General features: G+C 46.0%; 1 protein-coding gene across 1 annotated transcript in view; it reads left to right on the top strand.

Annotated features, from left to right (window-relative positions):
* Positions 1 to 12,540, top strand: part of LOC126524738 (fatty acid synthase-like) — a 307,228-nt gene that overhangs the window by 107,371 nt on the left and 187,317 nt on the right. Inside the window, exons 7-8 of the mRNA XM_050173018.3 lie at positions 7,681 to 8,064; positions 9,223 to 9,412. Of these exons, the coding sequence (XP_050028975.3) occupies positions 7,681 to 8,064; positions 9,223 to 9,412 (574 nt within the window). The remainder of the gene's footprint in view (positions 1 to 7,680; positions 8,065 to 9,222; positions 9,413 to 12,540) is intronic.

Below are 12,540 nucleotides of genomic sequence, written 5' to 3'. Positions count from 1 at the left end.
TTCGCTGGGGCCAACAAATTCTTCAACGTGCGGTAGGTCTGCTTTCCATGCGCAGTCCGAAAAGCGGATACCTTCAAGTCGTCGCTTACCTGGGTGGCATGGATGTAATGTAGAAAGCGTTCCACATAAGAATTGAAGTCTTCGCCTCCCTCATCCGTAAGTGGCTCGAGTCGGCTGGAAGAATTAAGAGGAAGCTTTAGCTCGGGCTCAACTCCGATGCAGCCTATTCAAATACATGTATAACGCAAAAACTTTGTTCTTAGATAACCCCTGGAGCGATTTTAATGACATTTATTGCACTTGATAGAGAAAGTGAAATTCTAGTGACTGTGGAAGAAGCGCAATTTCGATTTAGGGCCTGCATTTTGTGAACATAATTTTTAAGAATTTGTAAGTTCGAACAGATATCGTGGTTCTGTAAACGGCGTCGATTGCATCATTCAAAGCGTACAAATTCAATATGTCAATTTATATCTTACGTGAATGTCTTACGTTGTGTACAAGGATTCTGCAAAAGCTGTATTTTCATATTACTGATTTTTTTTAGATTTACGTGTAAGATATAAATTTTGTCCGATTGAGATGCACTATTAAGTGCATTTCACATAATTGTGATATCATATTTCATTGCTGAGTTACGGAGTTGTGAGCTTGATAGTTACGTTTTCTGAAAATTTGGGATTTTTGCCAATTTTTAATAAAAAGTTGACGACCTAAATCCAAAGTTCGAAAAGATCAGCTACTATATTTCAAGTTTTTTTTTTTTAAATGCAACAAACCTCGTCAAATTCGGTGCATTGGTTGGCGAGAAAAACAAATTCTGCTTTTACATGTATTCAGATAGGAACAACCGGGCTAAAGCTTCTTAAACCGTTTCGTGGTAGTACGCCATGACGTCTGCTGTTCCCAAATGCTGGAGCCGCCCAGAGCTTCAGCGGCGGCCCCTGTGAGGATCCCATCCTCGTCACCACTGTTATATCTTCAAGTACGCAGTAAACTACTGGCCAGGGCACATGTTTGTTGCGTCTTGCAATACAAAAGAAAGAACAGCAAGGCTGTTACATGGCCGTCTTGTATAGCTTTGCAGGGCAACTTATCAGTGACATCAGAGAGCCACACAAATGCCCGTGCATTCTATCCTAAACGCAACAATCCAAGGCCTCAGTCACGTCGGAGCACCAGTAACACACGATCTGTTTAAGGGTTGATGACACAACGGGATCAACAAAGATGTTTGAAGCTGGGCAAGTAGGTGCCAAGCCTGTCTAACCATTAAAGTGACCCAGCACACGCGTTCAGCGGTGAAGCCGTTTCGACCACTAGGCAGCCGTTTCAATTATGTGGATTTAGACTTGGTGGGGCCCCTTCCGCCCTGCCAAGGTCTTGGGTACCTCCTCACGTGAGTCGATCGCTATTGAAGGTAGCCTCAGGCGACGTCTCTACAAAATATCACGGCTTAAACCGTGGCGGAAGCATTTGTTGCTACGTGGGTGTCGCGGCACGGTTGCCCTTCGCGTATAACTACTGACCGAGGCCGACAATTCCAGACGTCACTTTTTTTCTGCCCTGGCGAGACTGCTCATCACCCGCCATCAAAACACCCCGGCTTACCACCCACAGAGAAATGGCATGGTCGAGCGTCTCCACCGACAACTGAAGGCGTCATTGCCAAGCTCGACAGACAGCACTGGGTGGGTACTACTGGAGCTGCGAGTAACAACCAAGGATGACTTCGGAGTCAGTGCAGCCGAGGCGCTCTATGGGTGAGCAATCAGCGTTGGGGGTCATTTTTTCGGCACCCAGCAAGGCCCGCCTTCACCGGCCGCGCAGCACTTAGGCTACGATCCTAGCTGAACTTCCACGTACACCCCGACGTATCCCCCGCAGGCAGCCCGTGTTTAGGTTCCCGACAATGGACACAACCACGCAAGCTTTTCTGCGACGCGACTCTGTCAAGCCGCCATTGACTCCTTTCTATGGAGGCGACTTTCGTGTGGTTTCGCGTTCAGAGCAAACCTTGAAGATTGATGTTCGCGACAACGAAGATACAGTGTTCTGCGACCGCGTGAAACCAGCCTATCTTGAATAATATCTCTTCATTCCTTCCACCAGTCGTCACCTAAGTCCCCGGCATTCTAGAGGTGGGGTCGCACCTGTAGCGACCGTCCGTCATTTCGTTGTCTCCGCAGTGGGGGTCATTGACCCTTGCTCTGGAAATCCACTTTGCCTCGCCATGGTGGTCATTGCCTTCTGCTCTAACCGAAACGGCTGCACGAATGGGGCACCACCATTGCCACTTGGAAAGCCTGCTTTACTTTTTAATAAAGCCAGTCAACTCTCCGTTCTCAAGCTGTCAAAACGTGTATTGCTTGACTCCGCTAACGCTAAACCGAGCCATGAACATGCTCACCTACCCAATCTTCGTTGTGCGCTTGATTATATTACTTGGCGCGGACCTCCTGACCCCCAAATGGCGGTGCTTCCAAAGGTGGCCCCGCGGGAAGCCGGGGACAGGTCTCAAGCATTCTTCCGGACTCATCCTTGCTCACTTTCTCTCGCACCCACCGCATACGGTGCGCGGCCCACGCTATAGGGTTTTATTTCATTTGGCCTTGATACGGAACATCGCAGAGACTGGGACATGTCCATACAATGTCCATACAATTGATGTAGCAGTAAAACCCGTTGCTTGGCATGGAATCTCATTGGCCGTAAATACAGGATCTTCATCATGCTTCAGCTGCACGGCAGTTTACAGTAGCGTTAATTGAATATTGAATAATTGAATAGCTGATTTCGTTCACCTTCCGACTAATGGAACCGATTGGCCAAGCCAAAACAGGGCTAACTTCAAGAAATATGGAGCTCTGGCCTGTTTCAAACAAAATCTTTATTATTTACCGGGGCGCTACTACAGTAACTTAACCAGCGGCAGTGTACTACTCGGAATTAACAAGTGTTTTGGTTACAGTGACAGTTACCTCTGATATTGAATCAGAACAGTGTTGTCGTCGTGTGAATTTCAAAAAGGTTGTTATTGAAGTGTGTTACTGTTCCCTTTCAAGTGTTGCGCTGAACAAAACGCGTATGCCTACTTTAGCTGCGACCTCTTTTAATCTGTGCTAGACATACTGCATGACAGCTGCGCTCACATGAGGTCATTTGACCTTGTAAGTCGCGTCCGATCCTTCCCCTGGTCAGGAGCATACTGCCCTGGATCCTTCCCCTGGCTGGACATACTGCATGACAGCTGCACTCACATGAGGGCATTTGACCTTGTAAGTCGCGTCCGATCCTTCCCCTGGTCAGGAGCACCACAAGCCCCTGTGAAACTACCTTTAGCAGGGCCTGAGTGAGCTGATGCACTTGGTGCGTGAAGCTAGTAGCCACCCGGTGGCGGCATGAACGGGTCAGAGCTGCTGTCAGGCAGGAGAGTGCAGCTATGTTAGCTATACTTCTTTTAACTATCGACCCATATCTTTGTGTTCGATTCCTCGCAAAATAATCTAAAATGCTATTTTTACGCATCTCGTAAATATTCTTGAAAAATAGCACATTCTTTTTTATTTTCAACTCGGCTTTGGCAAATCCTACTCTTGTGAGACTCAAATGCTATCATTCAATTATAACTTACATATCTATATTTACTGTGGCTTTCCTACTGGTTGAATATTTTTTCCCTTCGCTAGCGCCTTTGACACAATTAACCATTCGTTATTGTTACACAAACCAGACATAATAAATGTAGATCCACCAGTAATCAACTGCATTCGTATTCTCCCTTTTTGTCATGTTCAATGTGTCAAAATAAAGATTCTAGGCCAGCATGGCCCTAGCAGAATCCCGCATAGCTCAGGGCTTTCTTTCGGGTCTCCTGTTATTCTTAATATATAGAAATGTTTAACCCTGTAAAACTCCCTCAGAAATATGCCTGTTTGCCGATGATTGCGTCATATATCGTAAGATAACAAGTGCCGCCGACGTCACTACTTCTTTGGCTGGTATGAATCCCGTTCAGAACTGGTGCCACACGTGGCACAGGGAACCTAATAGTAACAAATGCAAATATCTGCGAATCTCGCGTTCCAGCACAACTTGCCCTAGATGTGTGTTGAATGAACTTCCTCCCCAGTATTTCACATCGTATCGCTACCTTGAGGTTGATAAAACTAACAACGCGTAATGGAAACATCATGTTCATTACATGACGTTTAAATCAAATCGCTCTCCACGAAGATTAAGGAGCATTTGTTTCGTCAAGCCGTCCTGATAAAAATTACTTTTGTAGGCCACTTACGTCCGTCTTCAGCTAGAGTATACCTTATCGGCTTTGAATCCGCATCACTCGATATTAATTGATCCATTCAAAGCAGTCCAAAATTGTTCTGCCCATTTTATATTAGCAAGGTACAATTGTACCGCGAGTGTACGCAAATAAAAACACCTCTTAACATCCCATTACTAGCTGTTCGTCTGAAACAAGCTTGCATTGCCCCTTTCCCATAATATTTACTACCAGAACGCAGCTCTTCGCCCTTTCATGATCCGTGCACCACCTCTGCTCATCAATATCATCGCAATCAAGTGAATGTATTCTTCGATAACACTGTCGCGTGCTCAGTCACTTCTTCCGAAAACCTTTGTCGAATGTAATAACCTAACTGCGTCGATAATGGACATTCGTGTTCCCGCTTTCCTAAGAAATACTTTAATTAACATGAACTGGGGCTGTAAATCTGTTTATTTACTTTATTTTTCCGTATCGATATAAGTGCTGTTCGACGAATAACTTTCTCTACAGCAAACTGTGTTGTAGTTAGTCGGCTAATGTTTAATCTTGTTGTTTTTATTGTAGCTTCTTGAGTTAGCATCTTTTTCCAATACTGTGTTTTTTATGGTGTACTCTACTATAGTTTCGCCCCTATCCTCTATAGTATACTGTATGTACCCATGATGAAATCTTCAAATAAATAAATATATAAATACATATACGCCGTGGTAGGGCAGCGGCTTTGGCACTACGCTGCTAAGAACGAGGTCGTGGAATCAAATACCTGGTGCGATGGTCGCATTTCCACGTGGGAAAAATGCAAAAACGCCCCTGCGTCGTGCGTTGGGCGCGCGTTAATAAACCACGGGTGCTCCCCCACTACGGCATGCCTCATAAACATCGTGGTTGGGCACGCAAAAAGCTAGGAATTACTACTAAACAAACAAACAAAGAAACAAAGAAACAAACAAACAAACAAACAAACAAACAACTTACTAACTAACTAACTAACTAACTGAATAAATGAATAAAATTGACAAGATCGGGAAAATGGTGCATGGCATGCTTAGAAATCTGTCGTAGATACAGCACAGTCGCCTAGACATGATTGTTTTGCTATATGATGGCCCATAATATCGATGTCGGATACTCCGGACTTACATCCAGCAGCACTGATGATAAAGTCGTCACGTACACGAGCAAGCAGTTGAGAGATAAAAAGTTTGCGCATCTTGCGAACCACATAGCGTCAAGCTGTTGGTGAATCAAAATGGCAAAACCCTCGTGACCTCATCGACGAAAGGCCATCAATGTTTGATTAACATCATGTAAACTAAAAGACATGCGGATAAAATTGAATCTTCCTTCAGAAACGATCTCGGATGACTGCCACAGTTTATACGATTAGCATTGATGGAATGTAGTAACACAGCGTACTGCCACCGCTGAAACGCGTCTTGTATTGAGGCGTCGGCTGCTATAAGGCTGTTTCACATGGCGCGATTGGAGCGAAAAAAATTGTTGTGCCGCGCACGTCGCACGGTGATTTTCGCTGACAGTTTTCACATACGTTTGCGGCAGCGCGATTCCCGTCGCAGCGATGCGTAAGGTTGCCCCCTGCTCACGAAGTATCCATGCCTGCGTCGTTAAGTAAAAACAACATGGAAACTAGTCCAATATTCGAATTTTCGTATTATTATTCGATAATAGGATAAGTACACCGTTTTTTAACGTTTAAAAGCATTGTCACTTTACGACAGCTTGCAGATGCGGTGAGTGAGACGCTGCACAACGCCGCAAGTATGAGCGTGCGGCTTGTGCGGCGTCGGTGGAGTGGTCCCGTTAAGTACACTCAAGTTTCGTTGTTACTATGGAAGGCACAACTTTCTCCTGGATGAGTATTTGCTTGTGCAGAAGAACAAGATACTATTGGGTGTGCATGTATAAACAGCTGGCACAATTTGGCAGCGATGACGAAGTTAGCGACGGTAGCGATGAAGTGGGTACGTGCCTTATGTTGAGGCGGCGCCCTTCTCCCGGCATGGGTAGCGTGCAGCTTCTCCTTTAAAACGAATTGCGTAAGCGGAAATAAAAATAAATGTTTATGAAAAGCCGCAGGCGCTGGCGGGTACGCCCTATTAAACCATAACTAAAACTGGCGCGTGACATTGCTCCACAGAGCCACCAACGCGCGCGGTAAAACAGAAAAGTGCCTATTTTGACGGCGCTTTCTTTCGTCACACATTGCCCCTCCCACATCGCACCGATCGCTGCGACGGAGCGACCAACTTGGAATCCAGTCGCGGAAAGCCCACGACGTCGCGGTAGTCGCTGAGCGACGGAATTAGCTGGGTCGCTGACTGAAAATCGCGCCATGTGAAACAGTCTATAGGCGGCCTCTTCTCTCGCACTTTCCTCCGGGCCGAACGGAGGCCTGCGCGTGGCGCGTTTCAGAATACGCATGTCTATTACGACGATCTTGCCTGAATTCGCAGGGTTTGATTCGCCCAACCCTGAAGGAACGAAAAGAAGTTTGCCGTTCGGGAGCGGTACATACGAAGTGACATTTGCTCAGTGGCCCTAGTTGGCAAGAATATTGTCAAATATACCTGCCTGGACATTGCGACTTGCCGTGAAAGCAATGACCACCTCTTCACATAAGCCATTTACGCATAGCGATTGATGCTGCTAAGGAGAATAAAAATATTTGCTAGTTACAACAAATCAGCAAATCAAACTCGCTGGATTACTGAAACACCTATATCTATGGTTAGTCTGCGGTTTCAGGCACGAAAAACAACGAGGAGCATTCGACAATAACGAGAGGACAGGACAAGGCCCCATTCTGTCTACTTCTGTCCGTTTTGCGCGCAGTTTCCGCCTGTTTTATTTTTGTCATAACTGCGAAACGCCCGCATTTGCATGATGCTGTATGCTTTATGTGTTTAAATATAAGCATTTGGTTGAAAAAAAGAAAGCAAGGATCGTGCTGCGAATCGCTACCCGAACTTTTTGAAAACTCTATGGACTTAAATACTTCCTCGTCTATGCAGCCATGCGAAAGCATTTCGCAATGAGTCAATCGTTTCGTCTCTGAATTTTTATGATATCTAATTAGGAATCAAAAGTGAGCGGAAAACCACAGCGTGTCTAAGGCTTCCCTGCCATTGCTGAATAATCGCTTGCGGAACCGCTACCCTATTTTCGACGCGGCCGACGCGACAATTGTGCTCTTGCCACGTCACGCCATCCGGAGCGCCAGTCTTTTCAGGCGTGGCTCCCACCCAATACGGTGTATAGAGCTGAGGCCATCAATGAGTATAATAAATTTGGTGGAATAGAAAATTATTGCACCTCCAATGCGAAAATTTTGAGGTCTCCTCTATTCATAATTTTTGTTTTTATTACAGCAAACTATGGACCGGCTGGCTACCGAGGGACCCTACCCGGATTCCGCGTACGCTCTTCTCAACATTGTCGGCCAACCAAGCGTCACGCAGTTTCCCTTCCGAGGCCACGTGCTGGTTCCCGTGGATGGTTCTGGAAAAGAGGTCATCAAAGCCGCGATGAAAGCTCAGTCGACGGAGCAGCCGCTGTGGTTTGTTTTCACTGGAGTTGGGTGTCAGTGGAATAGCATGGCGAAGCAGATGATGCATTTTGACTTGTTTGCGCGCTCCATCCAGAAGTCACACGAGCTCCTTAAGGAATTTGGCATTAGCCTCATAGACCTGCTAACTGGCAAGGAGGAGGACAAGGCCGTGGCATCTCTCTATGGATGTATTGCTGCTGTTCAGGTTTGTTGGGCCTTGCATTTTTATTTCCAACCTACCACAAATTATGAAGTTGCAATAAGAAATGCCTAAATTGCAGAAACACAATCTGATCGCTTTGTTTATTAAACAGGGCAAGTTAATTGTCGATGTATGCGTTTTTACACTTGACACATATAAGAGCTTGACGCACATATTTGAATTCGTAACCCTCGGCTGGTAGCACTTATCATTCACAAAAAGCTGAAGAGCATTGGTGAGCTACAGTGGTGTTAATTCAAGAAAGTTAGGACTAGAAAGCCTCTTTAAGGGGACTTATTGCCATGAATAACATAATAAAGAAAATAGAAACATGGTTACATGCACGAGGTGTTGGACGGGGCGACACATTCACACTATGTCATCCAATGATATTTCTTGCAAAAAACCAGTTCGACAGCATGTTACACCCCTTTAGCACGCGAAGGCGAAAACCTGCTGCTCACGTGGTAATGTATTAAGTAATATGATCTGAGGGATCAGTCTTTTTGCAAGACACAACGAGCCGCAGTGTGGAGTAAACGTGTGGCGCCGTAGGTCGGCCTCCTCTGTGAGAAATGCGAGCACCTAATGCACTACCTAGAAGTTCTTTCGTTCCCTCTTTTTCTGTATTTTTTCTTCCTTTCTTTGTCCTTTTTTATTTGTTCTTTCTTACTTTCGTTCTTTCTTTCTTCAGTTTCTTCATTCATATCCAGTCATTGCATCTTTGCTTGATTACGAGCGTATGAGCCATTTCTCATAATAACATTTTTTATCTCACTGGACTAGACGCCACTTTTTTCGGGTATGAGCCAATGCAACGAGCCACTTAAGGCTCTCACCTGTTCGGATGAATAGGGCCAAAGTTATTGCAGACTGATGCCAATGTGCATCCGGAAATATCTAAGACTAACGAGCAAGCGAACATTTCGTAAAAGAAAGCTTGTGAATTATTACCCTCATTCTAAATATAATCAAATAATACCTTGGCTGGTTCGGGCGCAGCACTACGAATGCCTCTTTTGCGTGCCAAACCAAAGCGCTGGCGTAATTATCGATCATTCTTTGCAGAAAAGCAAGGCCACGTGGGCATTTGTTCATTGCAACCAATTGGCTTGAGGCGAAAGATAAGGTTTGTAGACTGCGTTCTTCTTTGGACAACAGGTGGCACTCGTGGATGTGCTGTTCGCTTTGGGAATCAGGCCGGATGGCATGCTAGGCCACTCGCTGGGAGAGATGGGCTGCGCCTATGCCGACGGATGCCTCACAGCCGAACAGACCGTGCTGTCAGCATACTGGCGAGGGCGCTGCGTGGACAAGGGTGACCTGCCTAGGGGAGCTATGGCTGCCGTCGGTAAGCGTATCGAGACTGCTCTTCACAAAGGCGACTAATGCAATTTTTCCCCTAATTTAACGACTCCTTTCTTTGTGCCCAAAGTGGCGATTGCCTCGCGCGGTAGATATGCCTCAGGACGTGTTGCACAGCGTGACTGCATCTTCGAAGAAAATGAAGAATGTATCGCTCTGTCCCAGATATTAATATCAATTTCTACATATAAAAAATGTAAACCTGCATGCATTGATTTCTACGTAACATAACATAATGAGGGAACAGAACAATTGCTACTCGTCGTCGCCGCATGCTTCTAATCGCCTTCTCAACTTCATGCTGTCACTTGACGCGGAATTGTCGCGACGACATTCAAACTGGCGCTTCCTTTGGTGCTGACATTGTTAGCGACTTGTTCTCAGTACTGTCAAAGTTTTTAGTAAATTATTTACGGAACCTGCCATGTCACCGTCTCGAGCGCCGGTGCTCCAGTATTGATGCGCTGGCTATATGCTCGTGCAACTTTCTTACGCAAAGGATGAGAGCGGCGAAGTCCGGTGTTGAAACATGAGCTTAATGCTATTTAGAGCATACTGTTGAATTTTTACTGCGCTCAGAAATGAACCCGATACCATAGTATAGCGATGCCAAGCAGTGGCGCCAGTAAGGGGAGGTGGAAGTGCGGTGTACCCCGGTTACGGCGCTCAGGGTGGTGCAGACGGGCAGTGAAAGGGCGGTTGGTGAAATCGCACAGAATGATTCGTCAAAGCAGCGAAAACACCTCCACGTGCATTCCGCTAGGGGACACAGTGGCAGTATGCGCTGACTGCAGAGAAGAAAATATTGGGGAGCCCGCAACACTTCCGGGGGCAACTGTGAAAGCACTAAAAGCGTCCATATTGCAGTGGTCAGTGGGTGCAGCTGGATGCTGTAAGGGCGGGGGGCGGTGAATTCGCAAACTGTTCATGAAAAAAACGAAATGAAGCTGGACGCATTTCGCATGAAGGCGCATTGGCAGCATGCACTGACTACAGAAAAGAAAAGAAAAATAATAGAAATTGGTACGGAGATGCCCTTGTTGAAGCCAAATGAGTTTAGGGTGCTTTATAACATGCATTTAAAATGAAACAAACATTAGAGACGTCGACACTGAAAGTTACACAAAATGTTTAGCAGGTACACTCGCGTACCAGTCGTTTTAACTCCAGTAGAAATACTTCCCGCACCGGAACCGACTGCTCTCGCAGATAGTGGAAGATCAGCATAAATTTGTGCTTTAAGTTCCTTACAAAATTTTTTTAAAACGCCACACGTTCTAATGAGAGTGTATTCCTCTTCGTTTAGTCACCTACCGTTTCTGGCTTATCTTCATTTCCCTCTCCGTTCAAATTTACACATTCCGTAGCGCATCTTTCAACTTCGCCTAAAACATATAATTAATTTATTCTTTCATGGGCTTATGCGGCTACGTATACAATGTGCAAGGTACGTGGCTTTACATGCACTGCGCATTCATATTATTACGGAGGGATAAAAGAAGAGAGAGAGGAAGAAGATCGCGAGACGCTGGCTGCTGCGTGTTGTCGCCAGTCACAATCTCCTCGGGATTCTGCCGCTTCACTGAGACAACTTTCTGCGATCGATTAATCCTCGCGTAAGATAAAGAATTACTCATTATTTTCTGCATTTCAATTTCAACTGCAGCTAATTTCCGTGATCTTTTCCTTGATTTCATTGCCTGTTAGTTTTATGTGGCCATCATTACCAATATCGAGCCACTCGGTTCCCCTTCTTACTGATTCATAGCAAGGGCCTCGAATCTGGCAGCCTTGATGCCATTAGGTAGCATGCGAGGGATTATTATCCTCGTGCCTAATCACCTAAAATGACGTCTCACGTTACGCCATCACACAGAAAAGGATGTTCCACATCCGCCCATCATGGCTCTGAGTGGCGCTAGCAAACGCTCATAGGGCAAGATCTAGGAAACAAAAAATACTCAAGTAACGCACGCGTCATGCGGAGGTTGTGGGTACGGCTCCCACCGGCAACAAGTTATCTTTTGCCTCCACTTTCATTTCCCTTTTCTTCACTATGGTCTACATTTCCGTTTCGACTACAGCTAATTTCTCCAATGCTTTCCTTGGCTTCATTGTCACGACCCCTTCCGAGCCTCCATAGTGAAGCACTGCTAAGTCCGCGCATGGCCTGCGAGACGAGAAGCGTGGCGCGCAGGTGCTGGCGAAAGCTGAGAACTGCTCACTCGCTCGTCGGACACCCAGCGGCACATGCTCAGCGACCCAAGTTGTGGAATGGTATACTGAAGAGTGGCACGAACCTCGTGCAATCATCGCGCTGCTCGCTAAGTCGCTGGCGTCAAAGACATTTACTGCAAAACGGTACATACCAGGTGCATTTGAGGCGCAGCCTGCAACAGCCTCCGGCTGCTGTCATTGGGCAGCATGTTTGACGTGGATTTGATTCAGCCCAGCATCGCAGAAAGTTAAAGCCTCTTTTTCGTCATTGGCACATTCCCAGTGGCTTATACCTAGTTGCCCAAAATGGCTTCGAAGGTTTCCATTGAAGAGTGACGCACGCCAACTGGCACATGCCCAGCAGCCCAAGTGGGCATCAACAAGGTTCTTTGAAGACAAGCACCGACCGAGTGGCACATACCCGGTGGTCCACTTCGGCGTCGGAGTTTAAATGAAAAGCGGTACCTACCCACTACCAGATCTGCAGCGACCGATGTTGGCGTGAAAGAGGTTAGTTGAAGAGCGGCATATATGCCCTGTACTCAGTGGCCCAAGTTAGTCCGATGGTTGGTTTCCGACACTGTTCCTTCAGCACAACAGGCCGATCCGTTGCCCATTTGACCATAGACCAAGGTAGGCGTGAAAACATACATACATACATACATACATACATACATACAAAATACATACGTACATACATACAAAATGCATACATAGATAGATACATACATACATACATACATACATACATGCATACATGCATACATACATACATACATACATACATACATACATACATACATACATACATACATACATACATGAAAGGCAACACGCGAGCGCGTGACTTGTCTTCTGCGGAGGCTGCTTAGAAAGCCCACAAAGTATTTACTAAGG

The sequence above is a fragment of the Dermacentor andersoni genome, chromosome 3 (assembly GCF_023375885.2).
Source record: "Dermacentor andersoni chromosome 3, qqDerAnde1_hic_scaffold, whole genome shotgun sequence".
In the NCBI taxonomy this organism is placed as follows: domain Eukaryota; kingdom Metazoa; phylum Arthropoda; class Arachnida; order Ixodida; family Ixodidae; genus Dermacentor; species Dermacentor andersoni.
This window is presented reverse-complemented; position numbering and strand designations above follow the sequence as displayed.